The sequence below is a fragment of the Mesocricetus auratus genome, unplaced genomic scaffold, assembly GCF_017639785.1.
Source record: "Mesocricetus auratus isolate SY011 unplaced genomic scaffold, BCM_Maur_2.0 Super-Scaffold_100003, whole genome shotgun sequence".
Classification (NCBI taxonomy): Eukaryota; Metazoa; Chordata; class Mammalia; order Rodentia; family Cricetidae; genus Mesocricetus; species Mesocricetus auratus.
The window spans coordinates 75017399-75034613 of NW_024429188.1; the positions used below are offsets into that span (position 1 = coordinate 75017399).

The window sequence follows — 17215 nt, forward strand, 5'->3', positions numbered from 1 at the left end:
GGGTTACAAAGTTCTCAACAACTGAAAAAGGAAACAGGCCAGCTTGCAGAATTATAGGCAAAACATTATTTTAGAATGGAAGTATTTACACATTTTTATGATATGGTTTATAAAGGATAATCAGGCAATATAAAAGGACACAGGACCATTTGATGAAATTCTTGAAAAACAATAGGCATTCAGAAGTATACTATCTATGTTAGCTGTATTGAATAGCATAGTAAATTATCTTCTGCATCTATTTATAATGCTTCTGAAAAAGGAGATTTTACTGTATCTGTATTTCTTTAATATTAGATTTATCCACACAGAATTATTTGATTAAATCTGACATTAGCATAATATATCATCATGAGCATTTATCACCTAAGCAACAAATGAAACCTAAAGATATAAAGAGATAGCAACCTATCTTTAAATATTATATATTAATAGGTCTTTCCATGGAAAAATGAGACATACACACATACACACATGGTAGCAATAATTACTTTAGGTGTCTAATGCTTTAAACTCAACATTGCTTTCTCAGCAGTGAGTAAATAACATAGTGACTGAATATTGTCCCAATTACAGGTATAGATAGCATAGGGCAGGAATATGCAGAGTCTCTGATCAGATATTGACTTCCTACCATTCGTTATCTCTGTGTCCTTAGGGAAGGTTTCTTAACTGAATCTCAGTGTTCTCCTCTGTAAAGTATTCATACAAGTGTTAATTTTAGGATTGGGCCTGATCTGGGAATGGGTCTCTTAGAAATACTTGTTTTATGAGAATCCTACCAAATAATCAGTAAGAATTTCCTGAAACTCTCATGTCACTGTCAAGCTAGCAGTCTAGGTTCATATGATCTCACAGAGGAAAGATTTGCTGATCTACAGGAGGAATTCACTTAGCAGGCCACTCTACTGGAGTGAGGAATCTGGAGAACCTGGCTGGGCAGCCCCAAGACAACCATATAGAGAGCCTTGTGGAGGAGCTTATCTAGTAGATTTCTAACTAACATTGCTGTGGAGGATAGAAAAATACCTAAGGACACAGACTTAGTTCAGAATCTCTGCTTGCTAACATTTAAGTAAGATGCTGAAGTCTCATACAAATTCACTGGGAGGATTGAATAAAACCATCTCTATAAAACTCTGACACTCAAGGTCCCTGTGCATGATGGTAGTGATTACTTCTCTCGCTGTTATTCTGAATGATGTTCCCTGTATCTCATGTCTTGTCTGTTTTGTTTCAGTGGATGGCTGTATTGACTGGTCTGTGGATCTCAAGACATACATGGCTTTGGCAGGTGAACCTGTCAGAGTGAAATGTGCCCTTTTCTACAGTTATATTCGTACCAACTATAGCATGGCCCAGAGTACTGGGCTCAGGCTCATGTGGTACAAAAACAAGGGTGATTTGGAAGAGCCTATCATCTTCTCAGAGGTCAGGATGAGCAAAGAGGAAGATTCCATATGGTTTCACTCAGCTGAGGCACAAGACAGTGGATTCTACACTTGTGTTTTAAGGTGAGTGTCATTTGAAAATATTGGCCAACCACATGCCTTGCAGTCTTTTGTTTGGGAATGTTATATTGGAGTATTTGCTGGGATAACTCATGTTATATAACAGCAATTGAAGAACTGCAGTGATCTATTGGACCTACATACTAAATTCTTATCAGATTCTCACAAATCAGTACTCCTATTTACTGCATGTTTCTTTATTTTAGAATATTGTGTGACTCACTTCTTTCCTAATTTCACCCACCCCTGCTCCAGTATCTTATAATAACAACTACTTCACTGCAGAGGCGACGACTCAATGATCTTGGTGCCTGACTATGAACCTGATGTCACATACCATTTAGGCCAAGGAATTGCTGCCTCTCTTGCTCTGTAGCTTCAAATGCTGACCAGAGACCTCACAGCAAATGAGCTACTGGTACTATTCATAAAATTTGCAAAATGAACTTCATTCTACTCTGCCTAAATGTTCAGTATAAAACTTAATAAACACTTGGTTATCATGAAGTTCTGAGTACTAGATACTGAAGATTTAGCATATCTAATTCTTGGCAGAAATATACGATGAGAAGCATCCTAGGTCATAATATGATCTTCCCCGCAGCCCAGCATTATGACCTAGGATCTAGCATGGCAGATAGAGACTGCATTAAGTATTAAAGTAGAGAGCAGAGATGACCTTTAACTCACCTTTCAATTTTGCCATTTTGAGAATCACTGGTCTTATTCACCGGGGACCTGAACTCTACTATTTGATTTTAACTTCTTGGAAATACAGGCCCTTCCTATTTTTGTCTCCTGTGTAAAGCTGTGTCACTTCTTCATCAAAGGCTCTCAGAGCTCCCTGGTGAGTTGTCATTGTTCTAAAGGCCAAGAGAACAAGGTAATGTATGAATAGAGAAAGCTCCTGAAGCCTTAGAATCACTTTTGTGCACATGTGCAAGGGAATACTGAGAAGAACAAATGAAGAGGTTAGTTTCTTTTGAAGGCAAGAAGAATCCCCATGGTTATGGCAGAAGCAGCAATCATTATCACTACATCCTTAGTGATAGGCAATAGATTCTACTTGGGCAACTCTTGGCAAAATGGATAAATAGGTGTCATTCACTTTTAAAGACTGGCATTGTATTTTCCAGGATGTCACTACTCATTGTCTGCTGAACACTCATTAATCTTTACCACCACTAAAGTTTGCCAATGAAAAGTACTTCTTCCCACCTCCCCCGCAATCTACTTGCTTTTTATTCTTTGTATAAATTTCTAGTTTTTTAAAATATCTATCCCACTATACAAAGGTTGTAGACTTGATTAATGAACTAGTTATTGTTTACTGCCTCAACTATACACATGTCCTCAGTCTTGCTGTCTCCTTCCCTCCCCTTCTCCTGCTCTAGGCCCTCACTCTTAGCAAAATTAACTGCTTATTGTATGTTTAACATATATTTCCCAGGTCTTAACCACCTAAATATATTTTCAAAAAGATATTCCTGTTATTGGAATTTTTCTCAAAATGAAGGTTGATATATTAATTTTTCTGAATTTCTCTTGTTTGTTAAAATAAATAGTGGAAAGTTCACTGTTTCTTTGTAGGTATATAATGTTCAGTGCTACATAATATTCTATGATGCCGAATCTTAATCATTTTCTTACTGAAGACATTTATTCTAATGGAAGAGGTATTATTAAAACCTATTTATTTAAAAAATGTTCAGATAAATTTTTGTCAGAATGTTGCAAATATAGTATGGTATATATATATATTTCCTATACTCTTACTACTGTGGTACATTTATTAAAATTAATGAGATTAGTGAAGAAACAATGTAACAATGGCACATTACTATAAACTAAAGATGCTACTCCATATTTCCTCAAATTTTTATAGCTCCTTTCTTCTGTTTCAGGATATCATTTAGACATTGCATTTTCTTTAGTTGGCATGTTTCTCTCTCTTTTTTGTTTATTTTGTTTTTTTGCGACACAGTCTCAATATGTAGTTCTGGCTGTCCTTGGACTTACTACTTATACCAGGCTGGCTTTGAAGTCACAGAGATCAGCCTGCCTCCACCTACTGAGAGCTGGGCTTAAAGACATGTGCCATCATACCTGACTTGGATGACATGTCTTTTTTATAGAAATTTCATTTAAATTAGAAACAATCTTATTTTACATATCAGTCCCAGTTCCCATTCTCCCATACCTCCCACTGGTCTAGACCCCCATCCACTCCCCAGGAAGGGTGAGGCCTTGCATAAGGGATCATCAAAAATCTGTCAAGTCATTTGGGGCAGGACCTAGACTTTCACCTGTGTATCTAGGCTGAGAGAGTATCCTTCCATGGGGAATGGGATCCGGAAGTTCGTTCGGGCACTAGGGATACCTCCTGGTTTCACTGCCAGAGGCCCCATAGACTGCCCAGGCCTCCTAACTGACACCCACGTTCAGGGTGCCTAGTTTGGCCCTATGTTGGTTCCCCAACTAACAGACTGGGATCCATGAGTTCCCACTAGCTCAGGTCAGCTGTTTCTGTGGGTTTTCCCAGAATCGTCTTGACCCCTTAGTTTGTTACTCCTCCCTCTCTACATCTGGATTTCAGGAGTTTGGCTCAGTGCTTAGCTGTGGATCTCTGCTTCTGCTTCCATCAGCTACTGGGTGAAGGCTCTAGGATGGCATTTAAGGTAGTCATCATTCTCTTTATAGGGGAAGGGCATTTAAGGTAGCCTCTCCACTATTGCTTAGGTTCCTAGTTGGGATCATCCTTGTAGATCTCTGTACAATTCCCTAGTGCCAGATTTATCTTTAAATGCCTCTAATAATGTGTCTCTTTTCTTGCTCTCCTCTATTCATCTCCCAACTCAATCTTCCTGATCCCTTATGTTCTCCTCTCCCTTCTCTTCTCCCCTCCTCTTTCTCCTATCTCCCTCCTCCCTCTCTCCATGCTCCCAATTTGTTCAGGAGCTCTTGTCCCTTTCCCTTTCACTGGGGAACTAGATGTATCTTTCTTACGGTCTTCCTTATTTCCTAGCTTCTCTTGAGGTGTGGAATTGTAGGCTGGTAATCCTTTGCTCCATGTCTAATATCTATATATAAGTGAGCACATACCATGTTTGTCTTTTTATGACTGGGTTACCTCACTTAGGATGATTTCTTCTAGTTCCATCCATTTGATTGCAAATCTCAAGATTTCATTGCTGTTTTTCTCCTGAGTAGTACTCCATTATGTAAATGTACCACATTTTCTTTATCCATTCTTCAGTTGAGGGGCATCTAGGTTGTTTCCAGATTCTGGCTAATACAAATAATGCTGCTATGAACATATATGAATGTGCATTCTTTGTGTATATGCCTAAGAGTAGAATTGCTGGTTCTTGAGGTAGACTGATTCCCATTTTCTGGAGAAACCGCCATACAGATTTCCAAAGTGACTGTAAAAGTTTGCACTCTCACCAGGAAGGGAGGAGTGTTCCTGTTTCTCCACATCCTCTCCAGCATAAACTGTCACAGGTGTATGGACTTTGGGAGCTCATTTCATATGGAGGGATACTATTGCAGCCCAGATACATGAAAGATGGCCTAGGCCTTCCCCCAAAGGTGTGACAGGCTTTGATGATCCCCCATGGAAGACTTCACTATCCTTGGGGAGTGGGTGGGGGATGGGTTTGGAATATTGGTAGGGGGTATAGGAGGATAGGAGGATGGGAGGGAGAGGGAACTGGGATAGATATGTGAAATAAAATTGTTTCTAAAATAGCTCTATAGTAGAGCTTGAAGTAAAGGATGGTGATACCTCCAGAAGTTCTTTTATTGTACAGAGTTGTTTTGGCTATCCTGGGCTTTTTTTTTCACTTTTCCATATAAACTTGATTATTGTCCATGGCCGAGCATTTTAAGGTGCTGGATTAAGGTTGACATGTCTTTTAAAGCTTTCAGTTCCTCAGAATTATCTTGGTTTTTTTTTTTTGGTAAGTTTGAAATTTAAGATAAACTCTTTAGATATGTTATAGAATGCCCCTCAATTGAGTTTTTTTCTAGTATTTTCTCGTAGTAAGACTGGGATAATAAGTTTTGGAAAGGAAGACCACAGACATAAGATGCCATCCTTATCTATTATATCAAGGTTAAAAATGATCAATATGACATGACTATTGATGTTTATTTGATCACATGATTCAAAGTAGCATTTGTCTTTCTTTACTGTAAAATAACTTCCTCTTTCTATCTTAAGTCTTCTGGAACTAACTGTATATGTTAGGCTAAACTTGAACCTATAGCATTTCTGCCTCAGCCTAGCAAGTGCTAGGATTATAGGCTTGTGCCATCACACAAAGCTTCTTAGTTTAATCTTTGAAAGAAAGTCATTATTCACAGTCCTTCCTTCAAAGTGGGAAATGATATTCCATCTCCATCATTACAGACCATTTACATAAATTACAGTTTTCCCCATAGAAGATTTATCTCTCCTCTCCAATTTTTCTATTCAGTCAGTTTTTATCAGTGTGGACCCATGGATATTTACATTACACGGTACAATTCTACTTTTTTTCTTAGTTGAAATCCCTTAAGTTTGGAATTGGAAACTCTCTCAGTTGTTTCATATGTTCTTTTAATATAAGCCCATTGTTGCTGGGTAGTTTTTCTTTCTATCATCATTTCCTTACATTATTGAAAGGGGATCCAGATTTATCTTGTATACATACTGCTCTAGAATGAGAATTATCTATTTTCATAAGAGCTCAAATTCTTTGTAATAGAGAATAGACTAGAATAGAGGAAAGAAACCAGTATTTGAAGGCTAGGAATAATCACTGCTAGGTTGGCGCTGCTTTTACCACCTCAAAATGTGTTAACTTTTAAACAAAGCCATGCACTTTTGTTTGGGTTTTACTGTGTTTGATTTTAAATTCCTAGGGTTTTCTATTTTCTAGGCAAGTGATTTACCACTGAGATACATACTTTGCCTAAGCACTTTGCCTATTTCATGCACAATTCTCTAGAAGCTGAAGAAACGCTCTAGAGAGTCTAGAGTTTCTCAGTGTCACTATATCTTTCCCACAGAAGCCCCCCTTTTCTATTTCACATGAGATTGGCTTTAATTATAACTTTTGTAGATACCATCTGAATTGGTGATTCTCATCTTGCAGATAGATCAGTAGCAGAGATTTGGACTTAAGCATAACTGATAACTTGTTTCATTTGTGCCTCAAGCCTTAGGAAGCAAATGTACAGATAGAACTTTTGAAAAATATTTCTCATATGTCCCTTGGTAAGGCTCATCAAAGTTTTGGAGTCATCATTCTGTAGAACGTAATCACTCAGTCTTATCTACTCAGAGAAGTAGGAATTTATATTCTATGACAATTTGTAATTACACATACAATCACACGCACACACACACACACACACAAATCCCACAGTAAAATCCATCACTTTATATGATAATATAAAATGTAATAAAAATAACACTATAATATATGACATTGACATAGTGGGTGGTAAATAATAAACCAGTTTTTTTCTGATCTAGTAGTAACCACTGACTTCAAATATCTTCCAAGTGATAAAATCAGTATATATAGATAAATATAGTAAAATTTGTGATTACAAAAATATTCTTAAATTGGCAATGTCAATATTGAAGCAAAATTCCAAATTTGGTGTCAACTTAAGGTAATCAGTAATGATTTATCTGTGCTTTATTGACCTCATTGGAAATCATTCTGTAGGCTTTGTTGTGATCAAATCAAGATATGGACTATTCAGTAGTGTCCTCTACTCATTTGAATCACAGAAAGTTATTTACTGTTTGTGAACTTTCAGTAACTAGTTGCTCATTTTCACATTTTCATTGTTTAGTCTCAGAATATAGATAAACTAGTAACAGAGGAATAATAGAGGACTGAAGCATATTTTGGCAGGTAGTGCTAATCCAAAAATTGATTCCTAATATCACCATTTTAATCCTTTCAATTAAGATTTTAATGCTGTAAAAAAAAGATGAAATCTATATTATTTGACAAAATCCACCATATCACTCTCACAAATTGTGCATAAAACGTGACTTAATTTGTGGATGAAGATGTAGTCCAATAATTCCAGAATGAATTTGTGCATATTGAAAATAATAAGTGAATATAAAAGAATATCTATAGAAATCTTCAAATTTTAGGATAGCCATAACTGAATGTAGAGAATTAGTTGGAGGCAGAAACACATCATAATCATTAGTATGTAATAAATACACAGAACAAGGAAGGAACCCATTTGTTATATGGGACTGTAATTCAGATATTGTATTCTTTAATAAACAAGGAAATAAATTAGAGTCTCAAAACCTTAATATATCACAGATTCTTTCTAGATAATCCTATAGTGTAATTATTCAGCCAAGAAGCACGACATTTATGATTATCTAAATGTGATCTATCAAGTCATATTTGGGTGGTTATTATGCCAACAAATCACACCATCAGAAAAGTTGAAAAGAATATAACTATTTGAAATACAGAGTATAACATATTGTAAACTTTTGAATATTAGCAGTCAGTACAGGATAATTCAGTATATTTTCTTTTTGATTTCTGAGTTTGTTTAAAAGAGTTCACAATGTAGAAGAAGAAATAAATACAAGTCCACAGTAAATTTGCCTGAGTTTTGCTCTTAAATTATACTGATCTGTAAAATGTTATGTAATGTAAAAGTACATTTTTATGTTTCAGTCAAAAATATTCAGTGAATATATGCCACAGAATTCATATTATGCAAAATAGCAAGGAAAGATATGTTTCATAAGAAATGACTATCCTAATCTACCTCAGATACTATGAAATAGTTTTTATAACCTCTTACTCTCATTCCTTTCTGTCTACCATGGTTACCAAGAGATTTTCAAGGACATCTAACATTTCTTATAATTCAATTCCAGCCTAACTATTGATCCTTGAAAAGTTAAGTGTCAACAAGTCAGTTGCCTGGGTAGCAATTTCCAGGAGAGCAGATAGTTTCTTGTTGGAAAAATGAAAACCCGAATCTTATAGAATTAATTGACCCCCCAGAAAGGTTCAAGATTGTACAGCAGGGTCTTGAGACAGTAGCGATATCTTATTTGGTCTGTGTAGGATTAAATGAAATGCAATTAGCTATTTTTGGCCTATTTTCTGTTACAAGGAACTCTTGTTTTATATTTTATACTAATTATGTACAAATGATTGCATTTCTGATGGACAAAATTATTTTTCAACATTCAAAATTTGATAATGTGCTTGTTTATAAAATTATATATCACTTAAAATAGCAAATACATTATTTTGCAATTGTATTTTTGTTTGTCCCATTAGCAGCAAATTAGATATGATACAGCTTAGGAAATATTACCAGATTGTTATACATTAGCTGTATAACTTAGAAATATTACCACTCTATTGTATAATGCTAATGAAATTCAGTTCTATATAGTTTGTTTATTGACAGAGCATGTGTTTACTTTTTAGTGAGTCAGCCGGACTTGTTTTATAAAATTAATGAATTATATTTTATAACTATAAATGAGACTTGATTGCAAGTAACCATTGGTAAGCTACTACTGGTGCATTTATGTCTGTTTTAGTTTCACGTCTTGTGCCATAACACAATCTTTAGAGGCTTTCTCTTCTATAGTATTTGTTGTAAGAATTATGTTTTAACCTACTCTGTGCACTAAAAACTGAAAATTGTCTTAGGAACAAGAAAGTAACATAATAAGTGTGGCAGACCACCTGAAATATAAAGTATTGAATATTGTAACAAACCTTTTCATTGTCTCATTTAATAAATCCTATTCTTTATACCATATCCTACTTTTGATTGTCCCATTTCCAATAATCTATTGATGCCACCCAGACACTGAGCTAGCTATCTCACAATATTGCACTGTCTCTTTCTCTTTTCCGCCCCCCCCACAGAGTATTTAAATGTAGCAATCAATTGCTACAATCATTTCCAATTATACCATCTTGATTCTCTTTGCCCTTTCTCCCTTCATCTTATTTGCTTGTGAAAATTACAGCCCTGTTTAAGCCTACACAGTCATTTATGCTGTGCCATTTTTCTTGTTGCTGATCTTACTGAAGGGAAGTTTGATAACATTTACTGATTTTAATTTAAGTGGATTACCATGGACTTCAAATGAATCCTTAATGCTTCTGAGTGGTCTTGGTAGGTATTCTTAGCAGTCTTGCATCTGCTTAAATGACTAGTTTACATTTCCCTGCCTGCCTCATACCTACATTCCATCCTCCTCATTGTTTCCCATTTCACTGAAGAAAATGAAGCTGTGAGGAAAGAACTTCAACTTTATCTACCTGCCTACTGACATCTGTATCTACTTAATCTCTTTATAGTCTATTACCATAGAGAAATTACTAAGGCTCTTTACTCCATTTGTCCTTTAGGTCTTCCCCTTGTTGCCTACATAAATATATCATCTGACAAGTTTTCTTACACTTTGCTGTATCATAGAATTTTAAACACACACACACACACACACAAACTCACACATTTGATGTGGGATGTCATTTTGTATGCTGCGATTATGTGTTGCTTTTTTGGTTGATGAATAAAGCTGTTTTGGTAAATGTACAAGCAGAATAGAGCCAGGTGAGAAATCCAAACAAAGACACAGAGAGAAAGAAGGAATCATAGAGATGCCATGGAACCACCAGAGAAACAAGATGTGAGGTAACAAGCCACAAGCCTTGTGGTAAAATATAAAATAATAAAAATGGTTCAATTTAATTGTTGAGAGCTAGTTAATAATATGCCTGAGCCACTGGTCAAACAATTACATTTACACAGGTTCTGTCTATAAACATAAACATACTAATCAATATCCATACCATTAAAAATACTTGCAACTCCATTGCCAGCCACAGATCCCAATTTCATTGTCACTTGAGGAACAAAACTATTTTAAAGTGTTTTCTGACAGTGGTATCACAGATGTCTGCAGATGTCCAAATCAACTGACTATATAGTAAAATGTGTATAATTCTTTGTATAGTAAATGATACCCTCATAAAACATTTAAGAAGGGTGACTTGTCTGTACCCATAATTTCTTTAAATCTTCACCACTTACCAACACTGCTCTCATCAAAGTCTCCAGTGACATCACCAATGCTAACCACGATGACCGTCAGTTTTAAGTCCTTTGACTAACTGATCGATCAGTGTATTTGGCATGCCCAATCTTGCATTTCTTTTTGACAGTATTCTTTACCCTAATTCTAGATATCACATGGAATTTTCTTCTTCTTAGTATATTTTGTCACTCTTCCTTAAGTTCTTGTCTTAGCACTTCTTAGTTTTCCTAACCAGTTAATGTTACATTGTTTAATATTTCTGTTTTCTGACTTTTAAAAAAGAGGCCATGGAATCTGAGTATTTGACCAAAATTTCCCTATTTTTAAGTTCTTGAGAGGTTTACACTCCCCAAATAACACATGTTAATGTTTCAAATACCTTCATTTTGCAAACTCTGAGTGATTTCTAACACCAATATTAACCTTACCAGGGATACTGAAATCCTTAGAGCAGAGCTGGAGAAGATTTCATAGGAATTAAAGTGGAGTAGACAGATGAACATTCTCATGGCAGATTAGGAAAAAATCCTCTTGAACACTTAGTGATAAAATCAAATGATGCCTCAGTGTGTGTATTCAGGAATCATCTTCTGTTTATTTGCTTCAGTAACTATTGGACTCTCTAGGAAAGGTACTTTGGTCAGTATGTGCATCCTTACTGCTAAGCACAGTATATTAAAATAGTATTTTGCAAAGAAATTTCTAATGCTATAGATCCATGTTTCTTCTCAAACTTCCTTCCCAACAGTGAAGAAAACTGAAGGTGTCATCTTAAGTCTAGTCTCAGCTATGGAGAACAAATTTCACAAGTGTATCCATTAAAACCAAGGGGAAAATTAGCGAGTTTCTGAGAAAAATAAAGGTCAGCTAGTACTACTATGTAGTTCTAACACCATGATGCTATTTAATTTATTGCTACTAGCATTATTACTTTGAGTCTGTAGCTGAGTATCTGTAGCTAAGTTTCTTGGGATCATATCTTATAATCTTTGTGGGTATGAACAGTTTAAGCTTCAAGCAAAAGACTCTTAGCTTCAAAACTATGAATTCTACATTATGATTCCAATATTATCCCAGGGACTTACAGATACTAATGGCTACATCATGCTTTCCTAAGACGGAAACCAAAAACTTGTTTACTGAATTCAACACACATCTTCGACACTTCCATTAGGTAATGAGTATTTCTATTTCACAACACGGATGTTAAGTGCCTCCTCTCATGGAGTTTACATTATAGATTGTGGGAAGCATACAAATTATAAAAGAATACCCATCCCCAAATGCAGTGGGTAATGTTGATGGTGAGCCTTTAAAAGGTCATGCTACAGAAGCACCTTGGAGACTGGTTTCATTTAGGTGACCAAGGCAGCTTCTTAGAGAAAGTGATACTTAAGATGCAATATGAAGGAATGGAAGGAGTAAGTCTTTTGAAATTTTTGGGAGGAGAGTGTTGCTCTCAAAAGACTACAAATAGAAAGGTCATGGGATGGAAACAGACTTCTTTTGTTTGTTTTTGTGCTTGCTCTTTTGCTCTTTGGAAACCGGCTGGCTTCTTACATTCAAGAAAGCTACAAAGAATACTGTTCACACACGGATTGCTGGGATCTCTGGGGAATAAACCAGGAGCAGCTAGCAAGCAGCTGTCCTTTGAGGTGGAAGATAGTGAGAAGGTACTGAGGTTGTGGTAGTGAGCACACAGAATGATAAAATGAAAGGAAAATACAGCATGTAAAGGACAGAGCATGTGCATGGCAAAGGAATAGATGTAAGATGAAAGGAAGATTGACAGCCTCAGGAAAGAGAATCCTAGACTCAGTGCCTAGTAGAGTTTTGTTAAAAAGCCTCTGCAATGAAAACTGTGAAGCACCAAAGAAAGAAGTTCTTGAAAATACTAAAAGAAAGATGTTATTGAATCAGCAGAATAAATACTATAAAAACAATCACATTACTAAAACTGCTATATGAATTCAATACAGTTTCCATCAAAATTTCAGTAACATTCCTCACAGGGATGTTTAAAAAAATCCAAAACTCATACAGAAACACAGGAGACCGAAAACAGAAGACCCTCTAATCAAAAAGAGCAATGCTATAGTCATCACAATATCTAACTTCAAACTATACACAGACTCATAAAAATGAACCAGCATGGTACTGACACACACACACACACACACGCACAAAAAAAAAACAACATGGATGTTAAGTGCCTCCTCTCATGGAGTTTACATTATAGATTGTGGGAAGCATACAAATTATAAAAGAATACCCAAATAGATGAAACAAATAAAATAGAGTATCCAGAAATAAGACCAAGCAGATACAATCATCTGAATCTTCATAACAATAGGTACTTGGAAAACTAGATATATATATGTCTAGAAATATTAGAATCATATCTCTATCCTATGTAAAAATCAGATAAAAATGAATCAAACACTATAATGTAAAATCTACATTTTTGAAGCTAGTGGAAATCTTACAGAAAATGCTTCAAGATCTGGAAATAGGCAAGGACTTTCTGAATGGGATTCTAACAATTCAAGAAGTTAGAGCTACTGTTTATAAATGGAGCTTCATAAAATAAAAAAGCTTTTGTTTACTGATATATACATTCAACAGAATAGATAGAAAGCCTATAGGATAATAGAAAACTTTTTTTCAAATACCTGACAGATTAGTAATATGGGGAAGCCATAAAGAATTTTAAAGTTATATTGAAAATAAAAATTATCTTATAAGTAAGTTCTAATGGCAAATAAGTATTACGAAAAAATGTTCCATCCTTTGACATCAGAGAAATGTAAATCAACTCTATATTGAAGTTCCTCCTCACCATAGCCTAGGTGAATATCATCAAGAAAATAAACAGTAACAAATGCTGATAAAGATAGGGTCAGAGACAGGAAGAGAATCCTTAGTCATTGTTGGTGTGGATATAAATTATTTCAGCTACTATGGAAAGTAGCATGAAAGTTCTTATCTAAAAGTACACATTTTCTATGAACCAGCTATACCAATTTGAGGCATATAACCCAAGAAACAGGCACTTATAAAAATTAAAGCACCTGTCCCAGTGAGTTGGGCAACTGAAACTTGGGCAGATGTTTTGTTTCCAATTCCAGAACTCAGGCACAAATGAGTTTGCTATACTCTTCTCATTTATAACTCATTCTCATTTATAACCTACCTATCTGCATCATGACAAAGAAGCGAAGAAGGTGCAATTACCTAAGTTAATTTCTGCCTTCATGAGGTTCTGTGGTCCTGTTTCCCTTTCCCTCGGTGTACTGTGTGGTGTGGTGATGAATGCAGAATCTTACTGATTAAAGATGAACAACAGAGGGCAGTAGAATAGAGATAATAAGTTCATGAAAAGTAAGGATCATGTCCAAGAAGTAATTTTCTGAAATAGATGAAATAGAATCAGTTCTTGTTTTATAAAGTAAGAAACGCTGTGATCACTTTGCAGTTACTAAACTTTATACAAAAGTGTTTTAAAATGCTTTTCACCAAAGAATGCGATTGAGGTCTCCCCCTCCCCTTCTCCCTCTCCCTTCTCTCCAAGGTTTCACTTTGTAGTGTTGGCTGACTTAGAGCCCACTATGTAGACCAGGCTGGCCTCAAACAAACAGAGGTCCACCTACCTCTGCTTCTGGAAGTTTTGGGATTAAAGGTATGTGCCACCATGCCAAACTAACTGGTTCTTCATTTTAGACAATTTGTTCTAACCCCAAAATATCCAAGTTATAAGATTCACAATCAATTCAAAGAAACACATTCATCATTATATTGTACGGTGGGAGAATGAATATAATGATAGGTCACAAGTATATAGATTAGGTTTGTCAAAAAAGTCATTGCATGAAACAGAATGAAACCTCATTCCTAAATGCAGGTGTTTATTTTTAATAAAAGGTATGTTTTCAGTCAAGACTACTTTAGCTGTTAGGTATCAGTTGCATAAGAAACAACTATTTTAAGAAAGTCTTCTATGTAAATTTTGGAGCAAGTCTCCAAAACACCAAAGGATACAATTAAAAAGTGGGCTGCAGAACTAAATAGAGAATTTTCAATAGAGGAGTCTAAAATGGCTGAGAGGCACTTGAGAAAGTGCTCAACATCCTTAGCCATCCGGGAAATGCAAATCAAAACAACTCTGAGATACCATCTCATTCCTGTCAGAATGGCTAAAATCAAAAACAACAATTTATGCTGGAGAGGATGTGGTGAAAGGGGAATACTTCTCCATTGCTGGTGGGAATGCCAACTTGTTCAGCCACTTTGGAAATCAGTATGGAGATTCCTCAGAAAAATGGGAATAAACCTACCACAAGACCCAGTAACTCCACTCTTAGGCATACATCCAAAAGATGCCCATTCATACAACAAGGATGTCTGTTCCATTATGTTCATAGCAGCATTATTTGTAATAGCCAGAACTTGGAAGCAACCTAGATGCCCCTCAACCGAAGAGTGGATAGACAAAATGTGGTATATTTACACAATGGAGTACTATTCAGCAGAAAAAAACAATGGAATCCTGAGATTTGTAGGCAAATGGATGACACTAGAAGAAATCATCCTGAGTGAGGTAACACAGTCACAAAAAGAGAAACATGGCATGTACTCTCTCATAGAAGGATTTTAGACATAGATCTGGGGAGTGTCATCCTACAATCCCATGGCCAGAGAGTCTGGGAAACAGAAACTTCAATCAGTGGCTGATGGAAGAAGAGGCACACTCCCATGGCTAAGCACGGAGCTGAACTCAAGAAAGCCAGCAATGGAGAGGGAGGACTGATGACCAAAGGGATTAAGACTGGGCTGGTTTAACCCCCAGAAACAGCTGACCTGACAAAGGTTAACTCTTGAATCCCAGGCATCAGCCTGGGAATCCAGCATGGGACTGATCAAGACCCCCTGAATGTGGGTGTCAGTGAGGAGGCCTAGGTAATCTATTGAGCCTTGGGCAGTAGATCAGTACTCATCCCGAGTATACACATGGACTTTGGACTCCCATCCAACAATGTGAGATGCACTCTCACCCTGAACTCTTGGGGGAGGGTCTAGGCACTGCCCTGGATGAAATGACAGACTATGGACACCCCCATGGAGGCCCTCACCCTCCCTGGGGAGATGAGGGGATAATAGGGGGCTTGGGGGGAGGACACGGGAGGAGGGGAGGGAAAGGGAGAGGGACCTGGAACTGACTTGTGAAACAACCTTGTTTCTAATCTAAATTTAAACTTAAAAATAAATAATTAAAAAAGAAAGTCTTCTATGTAAAGGTGGCAAAGTGAGCACAAGAAAATGACAAGGTTTCTAATTTCTAACAGATTAAAAGAATTGTCACATGCTTCTAAGTTGTAATCAAGCAAGAATAATTCAGAAGGCAGTTTCTTATGTGATTCAACAAGGAAGTAAGTCTTAGGAAACCTATTCCAGTAACTAAAAACATTTAAATGTTTGGATATTTAAATATTTCGTGTGTTGCCTAAAATATCAAGGAAAGGTGTCTAGCTACCAATAACATGAAGTGGATTATTTTGATTATTTTTTAACTTTGAATTCTATAGCTACATCAAACTTTTCTTGTCAGTCCTAACTAAACTCTTTCTAAAATGCATGTCAGAACAAAATGCAGGTCAGAACTAAAACTCTTTCCAAAATGTGTTCTTTCCAAGTTTCTCCTTTTTTTGACCTTTCTTCTCCACCTCATCTCATATGAATGTATGTACATATGTATGTATGTATATGTATGTGTGTATATGTACATGTGTTAGTTACTATTGTAACCTATTTTTCATTAAAATATTATACATTATTTAATGCTTATTTTTTTACTTTCTTTTTTATATATTTTATTTTCTAGTTTAATTTAGATAAGAAACGAGGTTGCTTCACAAGTCAGTTCCAGGTCCCTCTCCCTTTCCCTCCCCTCCTCCCGTGCCCTCCCCCCCCCCCGTTATCCCCTCATTCCCCCAGGGAGGGTGAGGCCCTCCATGGGGGTGTCCATAGTCTGTCTTTTCATCCAGGGCAGGGCCTAGACCCTTCCCCAAGAGTTCAGGGTGAGAGTGCACCTCACATTGTTCTATGGGAGTCCAAAGTCCATGTGTATACTTGGGATGGGTACTGATCTGCTGCCCAAGGCTCAATAGATTCCCTAGGCCTCCTCACTGACACCCACATTCAGGGGGTCTTGATCAGTCCCATGCTAGATTCCCAGGCTGATGCCTGGGATTCAAGAGTTAACCTTTGTCTGGTCAGCTGTTTCTGGGGGTTAAACCAGCCCAGTCTTAATCCCTTTGATCATCAGTCCTCCCTCTCTGTTACTGGCTTTCTTGAGTTCAGCTCAGTACTTAACCAAGGGAGTCTGCCTCTTCTTCATTATTTAAAATTTTAAATTTACTTGTGAGCTTGTGTGTGCATGTGTCAGTATCTGTGTGAGTGTGTATGTTCATGTGTGAGGGGTTAGTCACAACAGTCAGAGAGGTAGTGGGATCCCTTGGCACTGGAGTTACAAGCCATTGTGTTTCCCAGCAATGGTAATTGAAAGTCACACTCAGATCCTCGGGAAGAGCAG

General features: G+C 36.6%; 1 protein-coding gene across 1 annotated transcript in view; it reads left to right on the forward strand.

The window, feature by feature from the left end:
* Positions 1–17215, forward strand: part of Il1rapl2 (interleukin 1 receptor accessory protein like 2) — a 1115671-nt gene that overhangs the window by 558857 nt on the left and 539599 nt on the right. Inside the window, exon 3 of the mRNA XM_013118167.3 lies at positions 1241–1514. Coding sequence (XP_012973621.2) covers positions 1241–1514 — 274 coding nt within the window. The remainder of the gene's footprint in view (positions 1–1240; positions 1515–17215) is intronic.